The sequence below is a fragment of the Pelophylax lessonae genome, assembly GCF_965119305.1.
Source record: "Pelophylax lessonae genome assembly, chromosome: 1".
In the NCBI taxonomy this organism is placed as follows: domain Eukaryota; kingdom Metazoa; phylum Chordata; class Amphibia; order Anura; family Ranidae; genus Pelophylax; species Pelophylax lessonae.
Window position 1 is genome coordinate 478,152,591 of NC_138768.1, and position 24,364 is coordinate 478,176,954.

Sequence of the window (24,364 nt, forward strand, 5' to 3'; positions counted from 1 at the left end):
TAAGAACCACTGCTCTACACTATGTGAAAGCTTTTAATAGCTTAAGCAAAGGGTGTTACCCCCCTACACAGACTTTAGAGGCACATATAGTAGTTATTTATAAGAAGAGTAAAGACCATAAATAAGTTGAGCCAGTCCTGATAAATCTGACCTTATGGCTTGAAACTACCCTACCAACCAAAGATGCGTGACCCTCTAATGTTTTTAGCAGTTCTCCTTCGTTTTAAATTTGGGGTTTTAAGGGTAACCTTTTAGGGGCTACCAAGCTGTCGAGAACTAAGTTTATGATATTAAAGCCAACGTGGTACCAATATTTAAAAAGGGGCAGAGATATATCCCGGGTAACTATAGGCCGGTCAGCCTAACATCATTAGTCTGCAAAATTTTGGAGGGGATGTTAAGGGACCACATACAAGACGTTAGTAATGAAAACGGTATTATAAGTAGTAATCAGCATGGATTCATGAAAAATCGTTCGTGCCAAACCAATCTATTAACCTTCTACGATGAAGTGAGCTGCCACCTAGATAAAGGAAAGCCTGTGGATGTGGTGTATCTGGACTTTGCAAAGGCCTTTGACACCGTTCCCCACAAACGCTTACTGTACAAACTAAGGAAGGTAGGTATGGACCATAAGGTGAGTACCTGGATAGAGAACTGGCTCCAGGGGAGAGTACAGAGGGTGGTGATTAATGGGGAGTACTCGGATTGGGTGGGTGTGGAAAGTGGGGTCCCCCAGGGTTCTGTCCTGGGACCAATCCTGTTTAATTTATTCATAAATGATCTAGAGGAGGGGATATCGAGTACAATCTCAGTATTTGCAGATGATACTAAACTAGGCTTGCCAATATTTTCTATGCAGGATGTGGAAACCTTGCAAGCGGACCTGAACAAAATAACGGGGTGGGCAACTACATGGCAGATGAGATTTAATGTTGAAAAATGTAAAGTAATGCACTTGGGGGCCAGAAACCAGAAAGCAAGCTACTCACTAGGGGGGGAACCTCTGGGTGAGTCTAGGATGGAAAAGGACCTGGGGGTACTGGTAGACAACAAGCTTGGCAGTGGCATGCAATGCCAAGCCGCCGCAAGCAAAGCCAACAGAATAGTGGGATGTATAAAAAAGGGGATTCACTCCAGAAATAAAGAGATTATTCTCCCACTCTACAAGACTCTGGTCCGGCCACATCTGGAGTATGCTGTCCAGTTCTGGGCACCGGTCCTTAGGAAGGATGTGCTGGAACTGGAGAAAGTCCAAAGAAGGGCAACAAAAATAATTAGGGGAATGGAGGACATCAGCTATGAGGAAAGACTACAAGCACTGAACTTATTCTCTCTGGAGAAGAGACGATGGAGGGGGGATATGATATCAATGTACAAATACTGTACTGGTGACCCGAGCATAAGGAACAAACTATTCAGAGAAAGGAGATACAACAAGACACGTGGCCACTCACTAAAACTAGAGGAAAGGCGGTTTAACCTTAAAGTGCGTAAGGGGTTCTTCACTGTAAGAGCGGTAAGGATGTGGAATTCTCTTCCACAAGCAGTCGTATCAGCAGGGAGCATTGATAGTTTCAAGAAACTATTAGATGGACACCTTAAAGACCACAACATACAGGGGTATACAATGTACGGTTAAAAGCAAACACACACACACATCATAGGTTGAACTGGATGGACTGATGTCTTTTTTCAACCTCACTAACTATGTAACTAATTAGTGCTAGCATTTTCAATTTTACCTACTTGATAAAATAAACATTACTAGGGCAAGTACCATGATCTCTGTTAGAGGAGATACATAACCACTTAACCACATGTACTTAACATGAAAAATTATAACTGATGCAAGGTCCAGTTTAACCACTTGTAGCGGATAAGTATTTTTTGTAAGCAGCATTTTTTTCTGGCATTTGTGGGAGAAATTATTGATCATACTGAAGAAGATTCATAAAGAAAGAGCAGGCATATCCCACACCAGAATACACTGAACGCTGATTTTTCACTCTATAAGTGTGTAACGGCATAACAACCAATACAACTTAGTACATACTATTTGTTAGTAATATACACGAGTAGATTTACTAATCTCGTGCAGCTGTGCATGGCAGCCAGTCAGCTTTTTTAACTTCAGCTTGTTCAAATGAGCTTCAACATAAAAACCTGGAAGCTAAATGATTTTTATGCAGAGGTGCACCAGATTATGAACCCTCCAGTTTTAGTAAATCAACTCCACAGTATACCTGCTGCATTCTTGCTGTAGACTGTACATTCTATTTTCTGAAATGGACACTTGCTGTACCTAAAAGCAATGCACGCAGGTCTTACAGCGATTCTCTACCTACCTCAGGACCTTTCTCACTTTCTTTGTAAATTACTTCATACTTCACAATACTGTCCTGGCGTGGAGGACTCCAGGTGAGACTAATGCTGGTTTCTGATTTGGCTTCAGCTCTGAAATTCATTGGCTGTCCAGGAACTACATAAAGAATAAACATAAAAAGTTATCATTCAATCAAATGTTTTCTTATGTTACTATTGTACCAAGTGTATATTATTTTTAAGGCATCACTGATAGTTTCATTCACTTCCTGTCCTGATGATAGCATTGTGACCAAGAAAGAAAAGGATTGAAAATTTCCAATAAGGACAGACAACAATCAAAAGCAGACTAGGGTTCTATTAAAAAAAACAGGATTTTTAATACTATTATAGTTTTCTATCACTTTCTGTACTAGTGACAATTTTGTAGCCAGCAGTTGAAAAGAAAGGTCTCTACAATAGGGGTACAGAAAGCAATAAAAACTGACAGAATCTGACTCCTTAATCTATTCAAATTTAAAAAAGGGTTCTGGTTGAAGATACATTTTACAAAGTTGTTAAACAAAGACAGAAGAGCATAAATGTCATGATGTCTTAATTAAAAGCAAACTTGCTCGCAATACAATAGTGTAGAAATACATTGTAAAAACAAAATTACATTGTAATCAGCTGCTCCTGGCCACTGCAGCTAATACATAAGAAATGTTTTACATTGTAATTAGTACTTTCTAAAATATACGTCACCACAGATAGGTATACTCCATCTATCCTACACTTAGGGGACCGCTCCTTATCCCCTCGCCCCTCCCTTACGTCCTAGTCTTCCCCTCTCCCTCCCCACCCTTCCCCACCCTACTTCCCTCTCCCTCCCCACCCTTCCCCACCCTACTACCCTCTCCCCTCCTTCCCTCCCCACCTTCCCCCCTTTCTCTCCCCCCCCCCCGTTACGCCCCACCCCCCTCCTGGCTCCCCAACTGTCATCCAATGGTCACTTCCTTCTACTGTCTTTCTCGCCACGTATCCCTGCTTCGCAATACTCATAACTGGGATTTTCTTGAAAATGGTGTATGCTACCTGTCCCCTGACACAGCAAGTTCCCCACAGGGGGTGTCGGAGTTCAGGGGGCCTTGCCAAAATGCGACTACAGCTCACGTACCCCAGTTCTCTATAGCTACACAGATACTTCTTCCTATTTGCTCCTATGATGACGATAAACTTCATGTTAGACTCTTCACACTGCCTTACCCTTCCTTAACGTTTACAGTTACAATGTCTCATACCATTTTGTTTATTGCATATGTTTGAGATATCTGTTCTGGCACAAGTTTATACACGTTACGGTCTTTTCACCTGTTTTGATTACTACGTATTTTGTTTAATATTAATAAAACATTTTTGAAAAAAAAAAAATTGTACTTTCTAAAGTATGGTGGTAAGCTTGGACATGGAGTTGGGCTTGGAGTATGGTTGGACATTTAAGGTCCACACTAAGGGCAACGCTTTTTTGTTTCAGTTTTGATGTGTAGAAGAGTTAGAACCCCTGTCATGTCTTTATCAGTGTCTGTGCCCGTTAGGGAGATGTACCCACTCCATGTGTGCTGTTTACCATTATCCTCAAAAGAGAAAGTAAAAGAAAATTCATACATTTTGTCTTGTCCCCAGAACAGTAAGGCCCCATATACACTTGAGTGTATAGTTTTCAGGTGTTTTTTTGGGCTTTTTACAGGCGTTTTTTCAGGCATTTTTTGCAGGTGTTTGGAGGCAGGCATTGACATCTAACAAAAACGCTTGTAATCTGCCAAAAAAGAAGCTCGTGTACTTTTTTGAGCTTCAGGCATTTTGCTTCAGGCGACAAAAAGCTCAGATGTGAACAGGGGCCATTGAAATGAAAGGGATTTTGCTTGTTGGGCGTTTTGAGACTTCAGAGATGAACGTTTTATGAGCTGAAATACGCTCATGTGTGAACAGGGCCTAATAGGGAGGGGGAGATTTGTTACCTTCTAATGGGGATACTAGTTTTAGTTACCCTGGAGCAGCAACAATTCCCTCACTTTGGGGGATTTCCTCTCACTTCCTTTTTTTGGTATGGCATCCTTTTTTGACATGGTAACATTCACTTACTCAATTCAAAATGAAAATAATGCTGTTAGCTCTACTTTAACTAAATGTTCTACAGGCGAATGTAATATGTTCAAAGTCTGTAAATGGTTAAATAGAGTAGACAGGATTGAGAATTCAGAAAATACCTGCAAAGCATTTTAACATATTTAACTTCTTATGGACTGCCCCACACAGATATAATGCGGCCCTCCTACGCAAAATCACATACAGTGCTTTGCGAAAGTATTCGGCCACCTTGAACTTTGCGACCTTTTGCCACATTTCAGGCTTCAAACATAAAGATATAAAACTGAAAAACTGGGCGTGCAAAATTATTCAGCCCCTTTACTTTCAGTGCAGCAAACTCTCTCCAGAAGTTCAGTGAGGATCTCTGAATGATCCAATGTTGACCTAAGTGACTAATGATGATAAATAGAATCCACCTGTGTGTAATCAAGTCTCCATATAAATGCACCTGCACTGTGATAGTCTCAGAAGTCCTTTTAAAGCGCAGAGAGCATCATGAAGAACAAGGAACACACCAGGCAGGTCCGAGATACTGTTGTGGAGAAGTTTAAAGCCGGATTTGGATACAAAAAGATTTCCCAAGCTTTAAACATCCCAAGGAGCACTGTGCAAATGATAATATTGAAATGGAAGGAATATCAGACCACTGCAAATCTACGAAGACCTGGCTGTCCCTCTAAACTTTCAGCTCATACAAGGACAAGACTGATCAGAGATGCAGCCAAGAGGCCCATGATCACTCTGGATGAGCTGCAGAGATCTACAACTGAGGTGGGAGACTCTGTCCATAGGACAACAATCAGTCGTATACTGCACAAATCTGGCCTTTATGGAAGAGTGGCAAGAAGAAAGACATTTCTTAAAGATATCCATAAAAAGTGTTGTTTAAAGTTTGCCACAAGCCACCTGGGAGACACACCAAACATGTGGAAGAAGGTGCTCTGGTCAGATGAAACCAAAATCAAACTTTTTGGCAACAATGCAAAACGTTATGTTTGGTGTAAAAGCAACACAGCTCATCACCCTGAACACACCATCCCCACTGTCAAACATGGTGGTGGCAGCATCATGGTTTGGGCCTGCTTTTCTTCAGCAGGGACTGGGAAGATGGTTAAAATTGATGGGAAGATGGATTCAGCCAAATACAGGACCATTCTGGAAGAAAACCTGATGGAGTCTGCAAAAGACCTGAGACTGAGATGGAGATTTGTCTTCCAACAAGACAGTGATCCAAAACATAAAAGTAAAATCTACAATGGAATGGTTCACAAATAAACATATCCAGGTAGTAGAATGGCCAAGTCAAAGTCCAGACCTGAATCCAATCAAGAATCTGTGGAAAGAACTGAAAACTGCTGTTCACAAACGCTCTCCATCCAACCTCACTGAGCTTGAGCTGTTTTGCAAGGAGGAATGGGCAAAAATTTCAGTCTCTCGATGTGCAAAACTGATAGAGACATACCCCAAGCGACTTACAGCTGTAATCGCAGCAAAAGGTGGCGCTACAAAGTATTAACTTAACGGGGCTGAATAATTTTGCACACCCAATTTTTCAGTTTTTTATTTGCTGAAAAAGTTATCCAAGAAATATCCAATAAATTTCGTTCCACTTCATGATTGTGTCCCACTTGTTGTTGATTCTTCACAAAAAATTACAGTTTTATATCTTTATGTTTGAAGCCTGAAATGTGGCAAAAGTTCGCAAAGTTCAAGGGGGTCGAATACTTTCGCAAGGCACTGTAGCTGTGCAGGAAGTCGAATGAGGGCAAGATGGCCCTCACTTGGCTCTATGCCCTTGGAGGACTGAAGCGACTCAGCCAATCAGCATGTCCAGAAGGCCGATCCCTCAAAGGAGAGGCAGAATGGCGCTCTTCTTATGTAAACAAGGCAGACCGCCGTTCTGTCAGAGAGAAAGATGAAGATCTTGTGTTTCTGCTAGGCAGAAACATGCATCTCTGTTTTCCTCCAGTTAAGCCACCTGCCACACAGTTAGAAAGCACTCCCTAGGAGCACACTTAACTCTTTGAGCGCCCTTTGGGTTAACCCCTTCCCTGCCAGTGTCATTAGCGCAGTGACAGTGCATTTTGTTAGCACTGATCATTGTATTAGTATCACTGGTCCCCAAAAAAGTGTCAGTTAGATGTCCAATTTGTCTGCCGCAATGTCGCAATCCTGCTAAAAATTGCTGATCGTTGCCATTACTAGTAAAAAAAAAAAAAAAAAAAAAGTTCCATAAAAATATCCTTTAGTTTGTAGACACTATAATTTTTGCGCAAACCAATCAATATACACTTATTAGGATTTTTTATTCATCAAAAATATGTAGCAGAATACATATTGGAATAAATTTGATTTTTTACATAGCATAAAGTAAAAATGATTATTTATTTTTTTTTTCACAATAGACTGCCTTTTTTACTGCCCGTTTATAGCGCAAAAAATAAAAACCGCAGAGGTGATCAAATACCACCAAAAGAAAGCTCTATTTGTGGGGGGGGGGGGGGGGGGGAAGGACGTCAATTCTATTTGGGTACAGCAAAAAATGGCCTGGTCATGAAGAGGGGTAAACCTTCCAGGGCTAAAGTGGTTATAGTAAATTCAAATTAATTTCAAACATGTCATTGACCTCTAACATTGAAGAGAACCTACAACCGATATCCCTGTCAAACTGACCTCTTTTCACCGTCAAATAATCTGCACCCATTGCACAGATATTTAGCCATCTCCGATGACGTAACCCGGAGGCGGCGTCCATGACGTCACTTCCGGGTTACTGTGCTGCAAAAGCCGGCAGATTTGAAAAACAGCTGTATGCAAAAATGCCGTTTTCGGAGTTTTGCATACAGGGAAGTGTAGTAGAGGGGTCTAGGGTCTTTTAGACCCTCGATCCCTCCATAAAGTGTACCTGTCACTACATATTGGTGTCACAAGGGATGTTTACATTTTTTTTTAAAAACCTGTATTAAAATTAAAAAAAAAGAAAAAATCAATAGGAAAAAAAAAAAAATTTAGCCGCCCCCGTCACCGTTAGCTCGCGCACAAAAGAAAACGTATACGCAAGTCGAGCCGCAAATGAAATCGCTGTTCAAACCACACATGTGAGGTATCGGCGTGATCGCCAGAGCGTGGGCAATAATTAAAAAAAAGAGCTACACTCTAGCTCTAAACTGGTAACCGTTAAATAAATTTAAAGCGTCGCAGATTGAGATCTCTATTGACCGTAGTTTGTCGCCATCCCACGGGGGGGGGGGGGCGCAATTTTAAACCGTAACATGTTGGGTATCTATTTACTCGGCGTGACATCATATTTCACAATATACAAAAAAAATGGGCTAACTTTACTGTTTAGTATTTTTTAAATGCAGTGAAATGTGATTTTTCAATTTTTTTCCAAAAAAATGGCGTTTTAAAGACTGCTGCGCAAATACCGCGTGACAAAAAATTTTGCAATGACCGACATTTTATTCTCCAGAGTCTTTGCTAAAAAAATATATATAATGTTTGGGGGTTCTAAAATACTGGTTTTAACTTGTAAACAAAAAGTGTCCGAAATAGGGCTGGGGCTTAAGTGGTTAAAGGACCAAAACATTTGCAGTGAGTCTATAGGAAAGGACCTTCTCTTCTATTTCCCTCCATAAAAAAAGTTAAAGTGGTTGTAAAGGTAACCTTTTTATAAATTTAAATAAACATGCTATATTTACCTGCTCTGAGATATTGCACAGAGCAGCCCTGAACCTCATCTTTTCGGGTCCTCCAATGTGCTTTCAGCGCCTCTTCTGTGTGTGTCCCCATTTCAAGCCACTTGCTTCGAGGACACACCTGTGGGCTTGCTCCTGAGCCTTGCTGTGTGCATCCTAGGCACACACAGCGCGGTTTGGCCCTGCCTCCACTCCCTCCTCACAGAGTTTGATTGATAGCAGCAGGAGCCAATGCCTCCAGCTGCTGCCTGTGTATCATATGACTAAGGATATAGAGATGTGAGGGGGTGATTACTTTAATACAGGGAATGCGTTAAGGTAAAAAATAATGTGCTGTTTTTATAACCACTTTAAGGACCCATTTACACTTTTGTAATAGACTGCATTTTTTTTCAGTTTTTTTCATTGAAATAAATAGAAATGCCATCAAAACCAATGTTGGCATGTGTTGTAATGCACTTCACCCAACACATCAAATTGTAGTGCAAGTGTGTAATGACATACATTTACATATGGTTTGATGAGTTTTCAGACTGAAAATGCATCAGAGAAAACCTAATCTTTTTTTGGAGATATCTGCAACTCATCATGGTAAAACTGATCAAGACATTGATTTATGCAAATCCCTGGCAGAGTGGATTTTAAAAAATGCTTTCTTTACATTTTATATCTGTTATTATACAACACACAACTAAGATGAGTCTGTATTTTAGAGTCGGTTCACACTAAGGCGACACGACTCTGTACTACTTCGGGGGCGACTTGGGCATTACCATGCACCACGACTTTGGAGCGACTTGCAGGGACTTCACATAATGGAAATCTATGCAAGTCGCTCCGAGGTCGCCCCAAAGTAGTACAGGACCCTTTTACTAAGTCGGAGCGACTTGTGTCGCTCCTATTAGAACGGGTCCTGTAGCGGTCAATGGACCGCGAGGGAGCGCGACTTGTCAGGCTGACAAGTCGCGGCAGTGTGGACCGGCTCTTAAAGTTAAAGAAAACAAATATAAAAACTTCCCCCTAAGAAACCAAAATGTTGACAGCAGTTCACATTTAAATAAGATATAATTGAACTGATATTTGAAAAGTGCCACTCACCTCCTTGCTGCGTTTTTACTTGGATAGGATCAGAGAGTGGGCCATCACCTACAGATGTAAAAGCTAAGACTCTGACAGTATAGGTTTCATGTTCAAGTAAATTTCCTATTGTGGTTAAAAGATTATCCTCCACATTATATTTTAACCAGTTGCTGACTGGCTGGTCAGGCTCCATAGTGTAGTAAACACGATATCCCCGTATTTGCCCATTTGGTTCCACGGGTTCTTCCCACTGAATTATCATTGTAGTAGAGGTAAACATCCGAGCCTGTACATTTCGAGGGGCACTGGCAGGAGCCTGCTCACCAGTCCGTGTCACTACAGGTTCACTTGGTGGTCCTTGGCCGATAGAGTTAACTGCTGACACCCAGATCTCATATTCGGAATTAGGACTGAGTCCGCCAATGCTGTATCTTGTTGTTGTGATGTCCTCCTTTATTTGATATGGCCCATCCTGCGTTTTGGATTTGTATTCTATAACGTAGTAAGACACAGGATCAGGATTGCCAGAGTCCCATGTAATTGTTATACTTGTAGCTGTGGTCTCTGTTACCACGGGAGTCCCAGGTGCCTTGGGAAGGGCTAAAAATCGGGTAAACAAAACACATAAGAGAAGCAAAATATGTCAAAATAAATATTTACTTAATTTTACTTCATAGTTACATAGTTTTCGGGTTTACATCGTGTTCCCGCATCGCATCCGTACCCCTGGCAGTTCACACTGCCCTATGCGATACACTGGGGGTGTCAATTAAAAGTTAATGACACCCCCAGATCAGATCTCATATCGTAGTGTGAAAGTTCGCACAGAATCGGATCGCACTAGCGTGAACCACCATGCGATCCGATTCTGCTGCGGACCAAAAAAAAGTGTCCTGTGCGATTTCGGTGCGATTGTGGTGCAAATTCAGCCATACAAACTGTATGGCTGAATTTGCACCGCACAGAGATCGCATGTAATTTCAGGAGCAGTGCGCTCCGAATTACATGCGATCTCTGTGATCGCAGAAATGTGAACCGGCACTATAGATATATGAAAGTAAATCTATTAAAAAACAAAAAATGTTTCTTCAAAACAGTAAAGGAGTAGAGAAACCTAAGCACTGACCATATATCAGGATGTAGTGTGTAGAGGGTAGGTAAAAAAGTTTGATAAAATAGTGACTAGCAGCCAATTCTCTGTGGTGTCACCACATACATAAAGGCATAAAAGTAAGAACAAAATAAATCGGCGCTAATCAATCACACCTAAATCTCATGAATAGCAAGAATACCAATAAATACTCATAAAAGATCATAAAGGATCACATGGGTAACATAAACACAGCAATAACTGATAATATCAGCAGAAAGCGGTAAATAAAAAAGTAAATAAAGTGCCAGATTGTAAAGAGATGGTGAGGCTGGAAGGTGCACTATGCTAAACGGTGATATTGATCTTCAAAGATGTGTGAACCGAATAAAGGCTACACTAGTCACTTAAAAGCTAAAAGATATGTAGCAGTTAGAGGTGACAGTGAATAAAAGTGTACTGTGCTGAAAACTGATCGAATAAAAAACAAAATAATGACCAGAGCAATAAAAACAAATTATTTATAGTAAAGTAGCAAAGTAGCAAAATAAAATCGCACTGTGAAGAGAACATAAAGTGGGTCAGTAAAATTGACAATAGTATAAACCGCAGTGTTACAACACCCCAAAGAACAAGGGGGTAACAGTGGATATAAAAGTGAGGAAAGTCCTTGTGCATCAACAATGCAAAAAATGTTTGTGCATTCTCAAATGAGAGTTATAACACAAAAAATCAGTGATGGTGTCTTCACAGGTTGCCGGTAGTATGGGGAACTCTATCACCCAGTAGTGAGCATGTATCCATAAATAAGTGAAATGGCCGCTTTCCTCCAAATCACTCATAAAGAGCGTTTGTACCAATAGGTAATATGGTCTCAGCTGCAGGTGTTTTTTCTCTGCTTTCCAGTAGCCAGGGAGGAGAAGGGAAAGTCACTGATAGAAAATTCTCCTCAATCACTTAGACAGCCAGCATCGATCATCCAATAAATAAAGGATCCTGATAAGGTTTGAGACTCAAACCATAGACAGAGGAAGGGACTTCATAGTGTAGTAAATTTGCATAGATTTATTTGATAAAGCATAATAAAAACTCACATTTCAGTAATGTAAAATCAGCATAGCAGAATAGCAGAGTAGCAGCCGCTCACAGCGGTTATCTCAGATAACTTCCGGTCTAGGCCGAAGACCGGAAGTGACGTCAAACGGCTTCTCCCGATGTGTTGCATCACAGCACAACGTGATTTTATCAAGGGTAAAGAAGACGGATGACGTGCAAGTTATAATAGGGTGCGGTCACCATAGTAACCGCCCACAACACAGTAAACAGTATTCGCCACCAGATGGCATTAACAACAGATCTGGTAATGTAAATAATAGCCCCAGGAGAGCTAAATAAAAGGAAGCTATGCTAAGAAAAACAAATAAATATATAGATATATCGTGGAGAATAAAAATAAATATATAACGGTCCATATCACTGTTTAGCACAGTGCACCTTCCTCACCATCTCTTTACAATCTGGCACTTTATTTACTTTTTTATTTACCGCTTTCTGCTGATATTATCAGTTATTGCTGTGTTTATGTTACCCATGTGATCCTTTATGATCTTTTATGAGTATTTATTGGTATTCTTGCTATTTATGAGATTTAGGTGTGATTGATTAGCGCCGATTTATTTATTCTTACTTTTATTTATTCAAAACAATAAATCTACAGCTGATCCAGAGCAAGGTAAAATCCTTCTAAAGCATGGTGTAAAAAAGTTCTCCAAGAAAAAATTCAGACTTCTTCAAATAACTAAATTCAGTGATTCAAAGCCCTCAGCTCACTAACTTATACAAGAGAGTCTTTTGACATCGAAATTATACACAGAGATCTCAGGGTGGTCAGATGTCATTATTCAATAACGGTAAGAATTTCTTGTAAAATGTCAAATGTGTCCTTATGGATGGTGGACAGCAGTGAGACACACTGGTGCTTTATTATCTCGGGTAAGAATCCAGAAAAAAGGGGGGGGGAAGGGTGCCCAGACACTACAACTTACGTTAGTCCAAACCATTTTAATAATATCATTGAATACAACTAATTACTTACTTAAAGATATATACCTTCAATTAAAATCACTGTGATGCCTTTTTTCTGTAAATCACAAGATTTCATTAGATGTCTACATTCTCCATCTCTAATAGCTAGGTAGTGGACTGGTGATTGCAATCAAAAAAATATTTTTAGATTAATTCAGTGTATTCAGAAGAATAATTGAGGCTATTTTTTGTGTGATTTCAAACCCATAGAAGCTCATAAAAATGTCCTTGGATGCAAGCAGAGGGACACAAAAAAGAATGACCCTGGGAAGTCCTGGCAAGCCAGGCATTTATGTAATGCTTATGTCCCTTATCAAAGTATCTTCCCAATTCCTTCCACACCCTTAAAACTAGTGGTGCACTGAAATTAAAATTTTGGTGCCGAAACCAAAACTTCAGGATGCACTTGGCCGAAACCGAAATTGATAGTTTTCTTAAAAAAAAAAATACATGTATTAATTTTTATGAATAATTATATTATACTCAACTTTTCAATTAATATCATGAATTTAAATGAATTTATTGTTGACCATTATCACAACCTTTTTAAGCAGTGTAAAAAATCATGCTTGCAGCATTTTTGGTGCATATTTGGTCAGTTAAAAAAAAATGCACCTCCCCAGAGAAATGCATTAAAAATGCAGCAAAAATGCACCTGTGTTGCATTTTTCATGCATTTTTGAGCCACATGACCTATGAAAAAAAAACACATCATAAGCAAGGTAAAATCATGGTAAAATCACAGGTGTTTTCGGCAGCCACTATCTGCACTTTTTTTTCTTTTGTCAGAAAGCTGAAAACCCTATTTTCGGTTCGATAATTTACGGTGGCAAATATTTCTGTGACAAGCAGGGAGCTGCGGACACCACAACCTTGCAATCACTAGAATAGAAGTGAGTACAGTTCCACTTTAATGAACTCCAGGAAAAAACGTTTTCTGGTAGGAAGAAAAAATGGGATTTTTTGTACTTGCCCTAAAATCCTTTTCTTTGAGTTCATTGACGGACACAGCTGTCCATTATTCAGAACCTTCCTTATATTGCCCCCTACTGGAGTAAGACACTAGGTAGAAAAAAGATTTGGCTACGCCTATGGGCAGTCCTAGTTGGTATACATCCTCCTCTCTGCTACAGACATTCAGTTTAGTAACAAGCAGGATTAAAACTAGTGATCAACTGATATTGTTTTTTTACCGCCGATATTTTGGTCTTTGGATATCGGTATCAGACGATATTTTCGGACATTAAATTTTTTCTTTTTTTTTTAATGTCTACAGGTATAAAGTTACATAGTTAGTCAGGTTGAAAAAAGACACAAGTCCATCCGGTTTAACCATAAAAAAAAAAAAAAAAAACAGTATTGAAAACCCTACCATACAATCCCATTCACCCAAATTCCACACCCGATCCAGAGGAAGGCGAAAATAAACCCCAGCAAAGCACGATCCAATCCGCTACAGCAGGGGAAAAAAAAACCCTCCCGACCCCCGAGAGGCAACCGGATATTCCCTGGATACCTAAAAAAAAATGTTAGTACCCATTTATATTATGTACACCTAGGAGAGAATCCAGGCCTTTTTTAAAGCAATCTAGTGAGCTAGCCAGAACCACCTCTGGAGGGAGTCTATTCCACATTTTCACAGCTCTTATGGTGAAGAAACCTTTCCGTATTTGGAGACTAAATCTGTTTTCCTCTAGACGTAGAGAGCCCCCTTGTCCTCTGTGTTGACCTTAACCACTTACCGCCCGCCCGCCGTCATATGACGGCGGGACGGTGCGGCTATTATCCTGGGCGGACGTCATATGACGTGACCCAGTAAATGCACGGCAGGCGCGCGATCGCGGGCGCGCCGCCGTGCACTGCCGGTGTCGGCGTGTCCCCGGGACACAGCCGGTCACCGGCAGGGGGGAAACAGCCAATAGGCATGGCTGTTTCCCACGTGATCGGCTGTGTTCCAATGACACAGCCGATCACAATGGAGGCGGCCGGGAGATGACCGCGCATGCGCGATCGGGAGCGCGCAGCGCGGTCATGTCGGTGGCACTGTGTTCCGTAGGAACACAGCTGTCACCGGCGGTAGTAAACAGTCACTGACAGTGACTGTTTACTAAGTGATCGGCTGTGAATCCATTCACAGCCGATCACAAAATGTAAACACAGAGCAGTAACTGACTGTTACTAGCTCTTCTCTCTTCATACAGTTTCCAGTATGAGGGGAGAAGAGCTAGAAATAGTGAGTTACTGCTCTGTACACATGTAAAAAGTAAAATCACACTAAAATCACAGTAATAAAGGTCCCCACACAGTCCCCAGCCCCCCCCAATGTCACCTGTCACCCAACAGTCACCTCATCAGTGCCCAGAAATTGACACCCATAACGTTCACATGTGAGTGCAGCGATCGCGGGCAAAATCACCGCGATTCTGCCCGCGATCCGGAAATCATTGCAAATTGCGGGACGCCTGTGCGTTGCCCGTGATTTGCAATAGCACCCCAAACGCTGTGCGATGTTGCCGCCATTTCCGCCTGCCAAATCGCAGTAACATCGCGCAAACATCGCATGACGCCCAAAAAAGTACAAGAGTTTCTTTGGGGCGTCATGCGTTGTTTGCGTGATGTTACCGCGATTCGGCAGGCGGAAATCGCAGCAACATCGCACAGCGGGCAACGCACAGGCGTCCCGCCATTTGCAATGATTTCTGGATCGCGGGCAGAATCGCAGTGATTCTGCCCGTGATCGCTACGCTCACATGTGAATGTAGCCTAAAGTTCACCGGTCACCAGAGACTGCCATCAGTACCGCCGTGCACCATCGCCCGTCACCTGTCACCCATCAGTGACCATCGCCCCGTCACCTGTCACCCCATCAATCACCGTCACCTGTCACCCCATCAGTCATCGTCATCTGTCACCCCATCAGTCATCGTAACCTGTCACCCCATCAGTCACCGTCACCTGTCACCCCATCAGTCATCGTCACCTGTCACCCCATCAGTCACCGTCATCTGTCACCCTATCAATCATCGTCACTTGACACCCCATCAGTGATCGTCACTTGTCACCCCATCAATCATCGTCACATGTCACCCGGTCAGTGATTGTCATCTGTCACCTCATCAATCATCGTCACCTGTCACCTCATCAATCATCATCACCTGTCACCCCATCAGTCATCATCACCTGTCACCCCATCCGTCATCGTCACCTGTCACCCCATCAGTCATCGTCACCTGTCACCCCATCAGTCATCGTCACCTGTTTGCCATATACATGCAATCACTTACTGACCGCCTAACGACTATATGCGTCGGCCATTGAAAGCTAAATACTGGGGTTATGGCAGAAGATAGCCCCCATAACCCCGGTATTTTTTGAAACGGTGGGCGGTCGGCTTTCAGATAAGGGTGGTCCCAGTGGCGGATTCGCCGCGGAATTACCCTTACGGTGCAGGGGAAGAGGTGCCCCCCCCCCTCCTGCCGCGTCCCAGACGTTTTCCCAGCTTACCGGACCCGCCGGCAGCGGGGAAAACTATCCGGTCCCGGATCCTCAGAGACAGGAAGTCGAGTGAGGGCAAGATGGCCCTCACTCAACTCTATGGTCTTGGAGGACCGGAGCTACGTCAAAAGATGTTGCCTAGCAACCGGTTTAAAGGGCCGCTTTTTTTTTTTGCTTTTTTTTTTTTCCTCTTTCAACAATTTTTTTTTTTTTTTTTCTTTTTTAGTGTAGTTGTGAGGTGTGAGGTCTTTTTGACCCCAGATCTCACAATAAAGAGGACCTGTCATGCCTATTTCTATTACAAGGGATGTTTACATTCCTTGTAATAGGAATAAAAATTATCAAAACATTTTTTTTTTTTAAACTGTGTAAAAATAAAAAAATAATAAATAAAATAAATAGGAAAAAAAAAAAAGAAAAAAAAATTAAAGCGCCCTGTCCCCGTTAGCTCGCGCGCAGAAGCAAACGCATACGCAAGTCCCGCCCACATATGTAAACGGTGTTCAAACCATACATGTGAGGTATCGCCGCGATCGTTAGAGCGAGAGCAATAATTTAAGCCCTAGACCTCTTCTGTAACTCTAAGCTAGTAACCTGCAGAAATTTTTAAAATGTTGCCTATGGGGATTTTTAAGTACCAATGTTTGGCGCCATTCTGTGAGCATGCGCAATTTTGAAGCATGACATGTTGGGTATCTAATTACTCGGCGTAACATTATCGTTCACATTATGGAAAAAAAATTTGCTAAATTTACTGTTTTCTTATTTTTTAGATCAAAAAAGTGATTTTTTTTTCAAAAAAATCGCATTTGGAAGACTGCTGCGCAAATATGGTGTGATAAAAAATATTGCAACGATCTCCATTTTATTCTCTAGGGTCTCTGCTAAAAAAAAATATATAATGTTTGGGGGTTCCAAGTAGTTTTCTAGCAAAAAAATGATTTTAGCTTGTAAACACCAAGTGTCAAAAATAGGCCCAGTCTTAAAGTGGATAAATGGACAACTTTGTGTAAAGCGCTACTTGGATGTTAAGCCTATGTATGTGGCCAGGCTGTGAAAAAGTGTTACACATGTGGTATCGCCATACTCAGGAGGAATAGCAGAATGTATTTTGGGGTGCAATTTTTGCTATGTACATGCTATGTGTTAGAAATATTGCATAAATGGACAGCTTTGTGTAAAAAAAAATGTGTTTTCATTTTCTTTCCACATTTTCCAAAAACTTGTGGAAAAAAATGACATATTCAAAAGACTCATTATGCCTCAAAAATTATACGTTGGGGTGTTTGCTTTCCAAAATGGGGTCATTTTATAGGGGTTTCCATTGTCCTGGTGCTCCAGGGCCTTCAAAAGTACGATAGGTTGTCAGGAAATTATATGTGAAATTTGTGCTCCTAGAATGCCGGACGGTGCTGGTTGGATGTTAGGCCTCTGTATGTGGCCAGGCTGTGAAAAAGTCTCACACATGTGGTATCGCCATACTCAGAAGGAGTAGTAGAATGTGTTTTGGGGTGTAGTTGCAAGTATACATGTGCTGTGTGAGAGAAATAACCTGTTAATACGGCAATTTGTAAAAAAAAAATAAAATAAAAAAAAAATCTTCATTTTGCAAAGCATTGTGGGAAAAAATTACAACTTCAAAAAACTCACCATGCCCCTTATTAAATACCTTGGAATGTCTACTTTCCAAAAAGGGGTCATTTGGGGGGTATTTGTACTTTCCTGACTTTTTAGTGTCTCAAGAAATGAGATAGGCCTTCAGTACATCAGGTGTGATCAAGTGTGATCAATTTTCAATGATTCACACCATAGCTTGTGGACTCTATAACTTTCACAAAGACCAAATAATATACACTTACTTGGGTTATTTTTACCAAAGATAAGTAGCAGTATAAATTTTGGCCAAAATTTGTGAAGAAAAATTACTAATTTGCAAAATTTTATGACAGAAACAAAGAAAAATGTGTTTTTTCACAATATTTTCAGTCTTTTTTTATTTATAGCACAAAAAATAAAAAACCCAGTAGTGATTAAATACCATCAAAAGAAAGCTCTATTTGTGTGAAAAAAAGGACACAATTTTTGAATGGGTACAGTGTTGCATGACTGAGTAATTCTCAGTCAAAGTGTGAGAGCGCTGAAAGCTGAAAATCGGTCTGGGCAGGAAGGGGGTGAAAGTGCACTGTAGGTAAGTGGTTAAAGTGAACAACTCAAACCCAAGTTCACTATATGGACCCCTTATGTATTTATACATGTTGATCATATCCCCCCTTAATCTCCTCTTCTCAAGAGAGAATAAATTCAGTTCCTCTAATCTTTTCTCATAGCTGAGGTCCTCCATGCCTCATATCAGTTCGGTTGCCCTTCTCTGCACTTTCTCCAGTTCCCCAATATCCTTTTTAAGAACTGGTGCCCAAAACTGAACTGCATATTCAAGATAAGGTCTTACTAATGATTTGTACAGGGGAAAAATTACATCTCTCTCTCTCTGGAGTCCATGCCTCTGTTAATACAAGAAAGGACTTTGCTTGCTTTGGAAACAGCAGCTTGGCATTGCATGCTATTATTAAGCTTATGATTTACCAGAACACCCAGATCCTTCTCCGCTATGGATTCCCCCAGTTCTACTCCACCTAGTATGTATGTATGATTCATGCATATTCTTAGCCCCCAAGTGCATAACTTTACATTTATCAACATTAAACCTCATTTGCCACATAGTTGTCCAATGAAACAGTGCATTGAGGTCAGATTGTAAATTGGAGACATCCTGTAAAGAAGTTATTCCACTGCAAAGCTTGGTGTCATCTGCAAAGACTGAAATGGTACTTTTAATCCCAGACCCTATATCATTTATAAAGATATTAAAAAGTAAGGGTCCCAACACTGAACCTTGGGGTACACCACTGATAACTTTAGACCATTCAGAGTAAGAATCATTAACCACTACTCTCTGAATTCTATCTTTTAGCCAATTTTCTATCCAATTACAAACCGATCTTTCCAAGCCTGTAGACTTTACCTTACACATTAGCCGTGTGTGGGGAACTGTGTCAAACGCTTTTGCAAAATCCAGGTAAACTACCTCCACAGCCACCCCTCTGTCCAAGGTTTTACTTACCTCCTCATAAAAAGAAATCAGGTTTGTTTGACAACTTCTGTCTCTCATGAATCCATGCTGTCTGTTGCTTAAAATATTTTTTTTCCAGCAAGAACTCATCTATGTGGTCTTTTATTAAACTCTCCAATATCTTCCAGACTATAGATGTTAAACTAACAGGTCTATAGTTACTTTGCAAAGACTTTGATCTTATAGTGTGAGGTATGCATATACTGTACTGTATGTGTAAACTGTTGTTCTGGCATTTGACAGATGAATGAAATAGGCAGTTATAAGCATCAGGTAAGGCAGGGCTAAATCTTTACTTCAGAAGTCAAGGCCCTGGCTGTATCCAAGGGGAGCTTCACGGGACACAGAGATCGATCTGAAGACAGGCTAAGGCTAACTAAAGTAACAGCATACTTGTTACCTTAAAATAGTGATGGCAAACCTTGGCACCCTAGATGTTTTGGAACTACATTTCCCATGATGCTCAACTACACTGCACAGTGCAAGAGCATCATGGGAAATGTAGTTCCAAAACATCTGGGGTGCCAAGTATCACCATCACTGACTTAGAACATTTAGGCCAGGTCGGGTTCACTTTAAAAAGTTTTTGTGAGTTAAACTTAGCAAGCATTAAAGGGATCGTAAAGTCAGAAAGTTTTTTCTCTTAATGCATTCTATGCATTGAGATGAAAAACCTTCTGTGCAGCAGCCCCCCGCAGCCCCCCCCCCCAATGCTTACCTGAGCCCCATCTCTATCCAGCAATGTCCATGATTGTCTCAGCTGTCCGGGACTCCGCTCCTCATTGGCTAAGACACAGCAGCGACACCATTGGCTCCGGCTGTTGATAATCAGTCAGTTAGCCAATGAGGAGAGAGAGGGGGCAGGGCCGGGCCGAAGCTCCATGCCTGAATAGATACACGGAGCTGTGACTCGGCTCGGGTGCCCCTATAGCAAGCTGCTTGCTGTGGGGGCACTCAAAGGGAGGGAGGAACTAAGAGACCCGAAGAGGGACTCAGGTAAGTTTTACATGTTTGTTGTTTTTATTGAAAAAAAAAAAATGAGACTTTACAGTGTCAAAATGGGACTGATCAGTGTATTTTGACAGTATCAGGTTCTGCGAGAGAGCGAGCCGGAAGCCGGAAGCTGCGAGTGATCACAGCACACACAGCGAGGAGAGCTGTGTGGAGGAGGAGAGGAGGAGGAGCCGCACGTGCGGGGGGGGGGGGCAGCGGGGAAAAGCCGCACTAGGAAGCCGGGGGGCCGGGTGCAGGAGCCGCGGACCAGGGTGACAATGCGGGGGACATAGCAGCAGCGGCGACAGAGCGGACCAGGGAGCAAGTGCAGGGAAGGAGCAGCAGCGACATCAGTGCGGACCAGCAGGGAGCAAGGCGGGGACAGAACAGCAGTGGCAGAGACAAGGACCTGGACCTGACCGAGGGGCGTAAGTAGGAAGCAACTGATCTGCTGGTAGGGGGGTGGGCTGGTGGGGGATTACAAGTACAATCTACATACAAATACAAAAAACTACAAGCAATACAGATTACTAAGGGGCTACTATAGACTGAGAGGTGCTCTTGCAACTGGTGGGTATCTTGCGACTGGTGGGTATCTTGCGACTGGTGAGTATCTTGCGACTGGTGACCATCTTGCGACTGGTGAGTATCTGCAACTGATGAGCATCTTGCGACTGGTGAGTATCTGCGACTGGTGACCATCTTGCGACTGGTGAGTATCTGCGACTGGTGACCATCGTGCGACTGGTGAGCATCTTGCGACTGGTGAGTATCTGCGACTGGTGACCATCTTGCGACTGGTGAGTATCTGCGACTGGTGACCATCTTGCCACTGGTGAGTATCTGCGACTGGTGACCATCTTGCGACTGGTGAGTCTCTGCGACTGGTGAGTATCTGTGACTGGTAGCATCTTGCGACTGGTAAGTATCTTTGCGACTGGGGAGTATCCTTACGACTGGTGGGTGAGTATCTTTGCAACTGGTGAGCATCCGTGCGACTGGTAAGTATCCGTGCGACTGGTGAGTATCTTTGCGACTGGTGAGTATCTTGCGACTGGGGGTGAGTATCTTGCGACTGGTGAGTATCTTGCGACTGGTGAGTATCTGTGCGACTGCTCAGTATCTTTTCGACTGGTGAGTATCCTTGCGACTGGTGAGTATCCTTGCGAATGGTGAGTATCTAGTGACTGGTGAGGGTATTAGCGACTGGTGGGTACCCCAGGTTTAGTACCAGGGAAGTTAGAGGTAGTGTAGGTAAGGAAGAGCAGGTCATTAATATTATCCCCATAGAGTAGTGGGTAATAATGTCCGACAGGATTGGGGATGCCACTCAGTGCACTTCTTGCGCCATGTATGTGTTCCTTGATGAACCAATCGAGGGCGAATACTGCTGTGCAAAATGTGAGCGACTTGTTGCTCTGGAAGCCCACATCGTGGATCTAGAGAACACAGTGACAAGACTGCGTGGCATCTACAACCTGGAAAGGAGCTTGGACATTACCCATCAGGCGCTGGCAGGGGCCAGCATAGAGGAGGGAGGAATAGAGGAGACGCAAGCAGCAGAGGTACGCAGCTGGGTGACTGTTAGGAATGTTAGTGGGAGGAGTGTCAGGGAGGCCAATCCTGAGTTGGTACACCCTAACATGTTTGCCAAGTTGCAGGTTGAGGGGGATATCAACTCAGGGGTGGCAGAGCTGGAGCATGAGCCCTCCCCCAGCTGCCAGGGGAGGGACGGCTCCAGGAAGAAGGGGGGCCGTAACTCAGGAAAGGTGAGACAGGTTGTGGTAGTTGGGGACTCAATTATCAAGAGGACAGAGAGGGCAATCTGTAAAAAAGATCTCGTGAACCGAACAGTATGTTGTTTACCGGGCGCTCGAGTTCGGCACATCGCAGATCTGGCAGACAGATTGTTGTATGGGGCTGGGGATGACCCAGCGGTCATGGTGCATGTGGGCACTAATGACAAAGTTAAAGGTAGGTGGAGGATCCTTAAGAACGATTTCAGGGACTTAGGTAATAGATTGAGGAAAAGGACCTCCAAGGTGGTTTTCTCTGAAATACTGCCTGTACCTCGAGCCACACAGGAGAGGCAGAAGGAGATTAGGGAACTTAACAAGTGGCTGAGGAATTGGTGTAGGAAGGAGGGGTTTGGGTTCCTGGAGAACTGGGCTGAATTCTCAGTCGGCTATCAGCTCTTTAGTAAGGATGGGCTGCACCTTAATGGGGACGGTACAGCTCTTTTGGGGAAAAAGATGGCCACCAAGTTGGAGGGGCTTTTAAACTAGGAGACGGGGGGGGAGGGCTCAGAAGTAGAATCAGTCAGGAGGGAGCAAAGGACTGAAGGCAATGGTAGGGTCAGCAGCGACAGTAGGTCCACAACATCAATTGACGGGTCTGTGCGGGAAAACCGCAGACCAAACAGAAATAAACATAACCGCCAATCACGTTTAACTTCCGTAAAACTAAGAGGGGTATATGCTAATGCCAGGAACCTAGCTAATAAAATGGATGAGTTGGAAATGTTAGTACATGAGGATGACATAGACCTTGTGGGAATAACAGAGACTTGGTTCGACCCCTCACATGACTGGCTGGCCAATATCCAAGGTTATTCGGTGTACCGGAAGGACAGGGTAGGAAAAAGAGGGGGAGGGGTATGTCTCTATGTCAAGAACAATATAAAGGTGATAGAAAGGAGTGACATTACGGATGGGATGAGCATGGATTTAGAATCTGTGTGGGTTGAACTCCATAGGGAAGAAGATAAGAAAAAAGTAGTTGTGGGGGTTTGCTATAGGCCACCTAACCAAGGGGAGGAGGTAGAGCAGGAATTTTTAGCACTAATGGGTAAAGTGGCAAAACTGGGATCAGTCATCATATTGGGGGACTTCAATTATCCCGACATTGACTGGGAAGAGGGGACTGCACACTCACAGAAGGCCCGTCTATTCACGGAAACCTTACAGGATAATTACATGTCACAGTTGGTGGATTCCCCTACCAGAGAAAACGCAGTCCTGGATCTATTGATCACTAATGACCCAGACATAATCTCGGAGGTAGGAGTCAAGGACAACCTGGGCTCTAGCGATCACAGGATGATCACATTTAGTATAAATAACAATATAACAAGGCAAGTGGGGAACATAAGAACCCTAAACTTCAGACGGGCAAACTTTCCAAAATTGTACTCATTGATGGAAAGGGTAAACTGGGACCAAACCCTGGGATCCCTGACCACAGAGGAAAAATGGGAATGCTTTAGGAACATATTAAGCAAATGCATCTTGCAGTGCATTCCTATGGGAAATACATTTAGAAGAGACAAAGCCAAACCTGGCTGGCTAAACCGTAGCGTTAAAAAACTTATTAGGGGAAAAAAATTGGCCTTCAAGAAATATAAATCAGAGGGCACAGTATCGGCCTTCCAGCAATACAAGGAGGCAAATAAGAAAAGTAAACAAGAAATCAAGATGGCTAAAATCAACTTTGAGGGACAAATAGCAGAGGATAGTAAAAAAAACCCAAAGAAATTCTTTAAATATATCAACAGCAAAAAAACTAGGGCAGAGCATATTGCACACATAATTAACAATGATGGGAGGATGGTTACAGAGGACACTGAAAAAGCAACCGTGCTGAATGCTTTTTTCTCGTCAGTCTTTACACAGGAAAAGGAGGGGTACACTGACCATGACTGTATGGTTAGTAGTAGTACACAGGACATGCCACTATGGCTAACAGAGGGTGAAATCAGGGAAAGACTGGATAAACTTAACACAAACAAATCACCAGGCCCCGGATGGCATACATCCGAGAGTACTCAAGGAACTCAGTAAGGTTATATCCAGACCACTGTTCCTGATCTTTGCTGACAGTATTAGGACAGGAGATGTACCAGGGGATTGGAGGAAGGCTAACGTGATTCCGATATTCAAAAAGGGCCAGAGGCATATCCCGGGAAATTATAGGCCTGTCAGCTTGACATCAATAATATGTAAACTTCTGGAGGGGATGATAAGGGACTATATCGTAGAGTATGCTAAAGACAACAACATCATCAGCAGTAACCAGCACGGGTTTACAAATGGGCGTTCTTGTCAAACCAATCTCTTAGCATTCTACGAGGAGGTGAGCTGTGAGCTAGATAGGGGCAGACCAGTGGATGTGGTGTACTTGGATTTCGCTAAGGCGTTTGATACAGTTCCCCACAAGCGCTTAATTTATAAAATAAGGTCTGCAGGTATCGACAGCAGGGTTTGCTCTTGGATACGGAACTGGCTAAAAGGCCGTGTCCAAAGGGTGGTAATAAACAGCGCATACTCAGACTGGTCTGAGGTA

At 42.6% G+C, this 24,364-nt stretch overlaps 1 protein-coding gene across 12 annotated transcripts in view; it reads right to left on the minus strand.

Annotated features, from left to right (window-relative positions):
• PTPRS (protein tyrosine phosphatase receptor type S) overlaps positions 1-24,364 on the minus strand; it is a 540,344-nt gene that overhangs the window by 305,347 nt on the left and 210,633 nt on the right. For all 12 annotated transcript variants that reach the window (XM_082243959.1, XM_082243967.1, XM_082243958.1 and 9 more), the window contains 2 exons: positions 9,249-9,830; positions 2,349-2,482 (listed from right to left, as the gene is read on the minus strand). In XM_082243959.1, the coding sequence (XP_082100085.1) occupies positions 2,349-2,482; positions 9,249-9,830 (716 nt within the window). The remainder of the gene's footprint in view (positions 1-2,348; positions 2,483-9,248; positions 9,831-24,364) is intronic.